The 5,609-nt window shown below is 38.0% G+C and overlaps 1 protein-coding gene across 1 annotated transcript; it reads right to left on the bottom strand.

The window, feature by feature from the left end:
* Positions 1–202: 202 nt before the first annotated feature.
* LOC105059340 (sorbitol dehydrogenase) lies at positions 203–5,284 on the bottom strand. The gene is made up of 6 exons (XM_073250106.1): positions 5,066–5,284; positions 4,399–4,466; positions 3,945–4,181; positions 3,129–3,419; positions 739–926; positions 203–547 (listed from the first exon to the last, which is right to left on the bottom strand). The coding sequence occupies exons 1-6, from the start codon at positions 5,172–5,174 to the stop codon at positions 355–357; spliced, it is 1,086 nt and encodes a 361-aa protein (XP_073106207.1). The 5' UTR covers positions 5,175–5,284; the 3' UTR covers positions 203–354.
* Positions 5,285–5,609: the final 325 nt, after the last annotated feature.

The raw sequence follows: 5,609 nt of genomic DNA, 5'->3' as shown, positions 1-5,609 counted from the left end.
TTTAAAATGTCAATAGCTGTAATCTGATCACCACTCAATAGTTTGAAAGCAGTGATAACTAACTCTGGAAATGGGTGATGACAGAAGATGAATTTCTAACACAGATAACTGGGGGAAAAATATGGAAAACAAGAAACCAGAGGCAAAGAAAATTGGATTTTTAAGTAACGCAGTAAAGAGAGACCATGTTAAACACGAGAAATGTCATTATAACACCACAAAGGAACTCTTATTTATGCAGAGCCTGGACCGACTTTTATCTCATAGGTTGGAATAGAACCATTATTCTATACAAACAACATGAGATACAGAACCAGACACTACAATCATGGCTCATGTCCCATGTCTCGGCAGCTACAGATTAAACATCACCTTGATTGCATCACGGCCACGAGCACTGACCTCAAAAGCTTCCTCCACCTCCTCCTGAGAGAATCCAAACCTGTGAGTTATCAAAGGCTTTACATCAATCTTTCCAGTCCGCAGGAACTCAATACACAATGGCCAAGTGTCCTTGTAGCGGAAGACACCAACTATATCAACCTCTCTGTGTCAAAAGATAGTATTAAAATATAAGCAATTGCCACATCAAGTTCATGACAGAATATTCATCTTATTAAGTTCAATAGCCTATTTTGAAAGAAAAAAAAAAGGGAAAACCAAGAAACAAGGTTAGATGGCATTTTCTCTCATGGCGATAAATGAGAACTAGGGGAGTGTTGATGGAAATGACAATACCTTGCTGCAGCAGGAGTAAGGGGGACAGTCAGGTCATGGTGGCCCATTCCCACAAGGCAAACTCTACCACCAGCACGAGTAGCATTGAGAGCAGTCGACATTGTTTTGCTAAAACCAGCACAATCTATGGTGAGATCAATGTCAGCACCCATAGCCTTTTGTATCTGAATAACCTCCTCATCGACACCCTATAAAAGGAAAAAGAGAGCAACTTATGAACAACGAGTCACAAAAAAAACAATTGGCCCAGATGCAAATGCAACAACTATTGACTTTGATTTACATAATTTCAATAAACAATAAATAATTGTTATCAACTTTGACTACTTTCTGGATTCTTAGCTTTGTTCTGATTCCTCTGCAGGATGTATCTTAAGTCAATATAAATATTTGCCCTTTTCCATGTAATGTCAGTTCTACCAAGCCTCTTGCATAAACCCTTTCTTGACTACCATTCTACATACTCCTATAAAGATGGAAATATATCTCGACTTATTATATCAATGTTCTTCAAATGACATGTCCATTGCTAAACATGCATAAAATTGTATCAAGATTTTGAATGTTCAAATATCACCTTGTCCTTTCACCTCCATAAACCTTCATGCCAATGCACTTCAAAATTGAATTGCACCTCTCAGAGCACCTCTGTCACTACTTTGTAGTGTCCCCACTCACAACAATAACCATATATTGGCCCCACAAACCAACTGTGTGTAAGGAAGTAGGTATATCAAAGTATGAACTATGCAATAAGTAGTTCTCATTGGTCTTGAAAATTAAAACAATAACAGTATCCTCTTCCAGAGGACAAGTTCATTCATCAGTTGGAAGTCAGAAATTTTTGTTCTTTAACCTTACTTTAGGGATATCTTTGGTGAAAATTTTGTCCATAAAACTCTCTTTCTAATTCCTAGGAAGTGTACTTTGGCATCAGAGATTCAAAGCTTTGTGTCTCCCTACCATGCAGCCAAAGTCGAAATGAAAGAAAGACATATAGCCGATGAAACTAATTGATGAGTTATAATTCATTGTCAGGACCAAAAAGATAAAAAGCCAGGCTTGTGAAAAAGCCCATTGTCATTGAACAGCAATTTCTTGCCCTCTCCAAAAGCTTGAGTAGTTAGTAACTTGGTAAGTTGCATCTGTGAGCACTTTCACTTTTCCTTCTTGTAAAATTGAAAAATAAAAAAATTTCTGTTTCTATTTTATTTTAGAATTCTCAAAAACAATAAACATGTTTGGTGTAATAAAGTATTTTACTTTTGTAAAAAAAAAAACAAAAAATCAACTCCTCTTTCATCAGATGACAATGGGAGTGATGATGATGACAGTGACAATGGCACGGAGGCAGTGGCTGTGCCAATGATGGAGGTGATAATGTTGGCTGTTATTGGTGGAGGCAGCGGCAAAGTGGCAGTGGCTGTGACGGCAGCAGCAATGGAGGTGGCAGCAACACAGTGATCATGGTGGATGTGGTGGTGGCAGTGTCTGTCACAGCAGTAGTCGTGGTGTTGGCCATGGCAGAGGTGGAAAGGTTATCAAGAAGGAGGGTTTCCGCTTGAAAAACTTCAGTTCCCTGTCCTTTATAGAAAGAGAAGGAGCTAAATCTACACCATAATTATCCAAAATCCAATTTCTGGGATATACCATCCATGGATCTAACACGGAACCTATGGTTGCCACACAGATGGGTATGACCGTTGGAACAAGTCCCAATTCATTTTAGTTCTCTGTTTCTATGAAAGGTGAAAGCAAGATTTTTTGCTTCAACCTTTTTAAGAAATTTAGAAAATATTTTTAAAAAATAGAAAATAGAATAGGAGTACCAAACAAGTTTTTTTTTTTTTAAGCTTTCCATGCATTGTTTCTAAAAACAGAAAATAAATAAAGGGACACCAAACAGGAACTTAATTTCCTATTCTGGAAGCCCAAAGTAGCATGTGATCTTCTGTAGAAGAAAAAATTAAGTCTCTTTGTAACTACAATTTCTCAGTTTGTGCTTCCTAGGAGAAGAGGCAATCTACATCGTGTATCATCTACAATGTATGTGTTAGTCTAAAGTCAAAGCAATCTTCCATTGTACTTCTATGCAATTAACTCATATGTGAGAGCTTATGGTACAACAGAGTGCACACGGTGTTGACAAATTAGGAAAAAAAATACAGGAACAAGGAATCAAGATAGCCACTGACATATAAGACATAATTAAAGGGAAAGAAAATATTAAGTTTATGTTACATTTACAAGTAAAAGACTCTTGTCACATGTCAAAATATTTTCAAAGTTGGTAACAGAGGGAAAAACATGGTAATCCAGAGTAAGAATTTTATGGCAATGTATACCATAAGCAACAAGGAAACGTAAAAGGAAGAGAAAAGTAGTGAAACCTCCATGTTTGTAGAAACTTTAACAATAGCATCCGCTCCAAGAGACTTTGCAACTGATAAACGATGATCATTAACATCTGTTATAACTATTTTAGAAGCACCAAAAGCACGAGCTGCAAACATTGTGACTAAGCCTATCGGTCCAGCTCCCATGATTAGCACATTTGTCTCTGGACCAACACCAGCACGACGGCATGCATGGACCCCAACACTGAGGGGCTCGCACATCGCCCCTTCCTCCAAGCTTACATTGTCCGGAAGCTTGAAACAGAGCTCAGCAGGATGCACCACCTGCCAAGAAATGAGAGAGATCATTAGCATCAAGCGAGCAGTTCTTAGCCTGACTAGTTTTGCTGAAATTCTGATATAATAAATGTTCAGTAGGGAAAGGCATGAACAAATGACGAGAAAAGCAGGAGAATATAAAAGCTTCAAATTTATAGCCTAAAAAATATTAAGAGACTCTGAAGCTAGGAGATGAGAGTCGAGACCGCCGGTCCTGCTCTACAACCATGCATTATTCTACCTATAGATGAAAGGTAGAATGTAGTAAGATATGATTCCACCGAAAAGAGCTTTTTTTTTTTTCCTTTTACCTCTTTTATTCCAGCAATTTCCTTTTGGATGAGTAGCATGAAAGTAAAAATCCAGCTAAACGGATTTAGTTAGCATCAACATGGTTCTTAAGGTTAATTGGAGTTAATTTATGTAGTAATATTTGCTATGTGGTCCTTGCTTTAAAGAACTAATTATATATATCATAACAGCAGCCAAAAACAGGGTAAAAAGTTTAAAAATTCTCAAAAACCTGAATACCTGATTAGCCAATGAACCATGAACAGGAGGAGTGGCAAAGAACTTCATCTCCTGGCAGAGGTTGTAGCGGCCACCCTTGCAGTACTTGCAGCGTGAGCAGCTGATCCCTGGTTCTAATGCCACACGGTCACCTACAGCCAGGGACTTCACTTCGCTGCCGACCTCTTCTATAACCCCAGCACACTCATGCCCAATAACCATAGGCTCTTTGACGACAAAATGGGCAGAACTCATCCTCTGCAGTTTCAAGTAACTTTTACAATATAAGCTAACAACTGCATCGATATGTAACTCAATCAATCAATCAATCAATAGATCTATGGGTAATAACGACTAACAAACCAAGAACTTGACAGAATTTTGGTAAAAGAAAACACTGGTAAGATGCTTTTGCCTCAACAAAATTCAAAGAGAGATGGTAGCATAAGTAAATCCAGGAGATGGGGAGATGAACCTTGAGGTACTGAACATCACTTCCGCAGATACCCACAGCCTTCATCCGCACCCGAACATCGCGAGGGCCTGAAAACAGTCAATTTTGTTAGCGAAGAAAAGACAGAGGATCCATAGAATGATAATTATAGCATGATCAATGAAATTTGGCAGGTTCTGATCTAGAAGACACAATTAGCCATGATCATGACCACCACCATCATCATACTTAACATCCACCAGTTTATCTACGAAATTTAAAAGAGAAAATAATTCACAATTAATTTTGCCTCCAAAGAAGATCAAAACATAAGAAAGGAAAGAAAGGGTAATCCCTAGAATGATCCACTAAGACAAAATTAAGACATTCTCTGTCAATTTTTTCAGGAGGATCAAGAAAACACAAGCCGTGATCATCACAATCACCATCATGTTAAAACACCACCAGTTTATCCACAAAAATTTGAAAAGGAAAAAAGTCAAGATGCATTGGGTGAAAACATAGACATGACATAGGAAAATCAAAAGAAGCAGGTCAAACTCAACACGAAGAAGATATACATATGCAAAACAACCATGCCGTACACCAGAAAAACATAAATATTATCTATTATCATCTTAAGAAGGAAAAAAAAAAAAAAAGAAGAAATAAACAAGGAGGAAGAAAGAATAAAAGAGGTGATGGATACCAAGAGGTGGGAGCTGGTAAGGTTGGATCTTAAGGGTGTTGACAGACACCAACCAGGCTGCCATGTTCTCCTCCTTACCATCTCCACTTCCTTCACCACCCTTCCCCATCTCCTTCTTCCTCCTTCTCCCTGTCACTCTTCTGACCTTCTAATCCCTAAGAGCTTCACTTGATAGTGTGAGATGTGACTCTGTTTTTGGATGGAAATGGGAAGCAAGGAATGCCAGCCAATGAGACGAGACTCGTAGCCTGCAAGGTCACTTTCAGAAGGTTTATTCCTCCCATCTTGAAACCTTATCCCGCTGTGGATTTAGGCAGGATAACTTATTCTCATGGAACGAATTTCTTACAGACTCATATCACGAGACCGGTCTCCATACCACCGCAAATTTCTGGCACTGAATGGGTTCTAATGGAAGGATTGTTTTACGAGCTTGGTAGTATCCCGTTTGCCCGCATTGCCTTATATATATATATATATATATATATATATATATATATATTAAAATTTTAATATAAATATATAAATAAATTAAAAAAAATTA

This window comes from Elaeis guineensis, chromosome 16 (assembly GCF_000442705.2).
Source record: "Elaeis guineensis isolate ETL-2024a chromosome 16, EG11, whole genome shotgun sequence".
Taxonomy (NCBI): Eukaryota; Viridiplantae; Streptophyta; class Magnoliopsida; order Arecales; family Arecaceae; genus Elaeis; species Elaeis guineensis.
This window is presented reverse-complemented; position numbering and strand designations above follow the sequence as displayed.

Excerpts from the sequence above, each read along its gene's own strand:
- LOC105059340 (XM_073250106.1), bottom strand. The coding sequence starts at position 5,174 with ATGGGGAAGGGTGGTGAAGGAAGTGGAGATGGTAAGGAGGAGAACATG. Across the intron at positions 927-3,128 it reads AAGTTTCTACAAACATGGAG|GGTGTCGATGAGGAGGTTAT; the intron begins GTTTCACTACTT and ends TTCCTTTTATAG. Across the intron at positions 548-738 it reads CTTACTCCTGCTGCAGCAAG|AGAGGTTGATATAGTTGGTG; the intron begins GTATTGTCATTT and ends CTTTTGACACAG.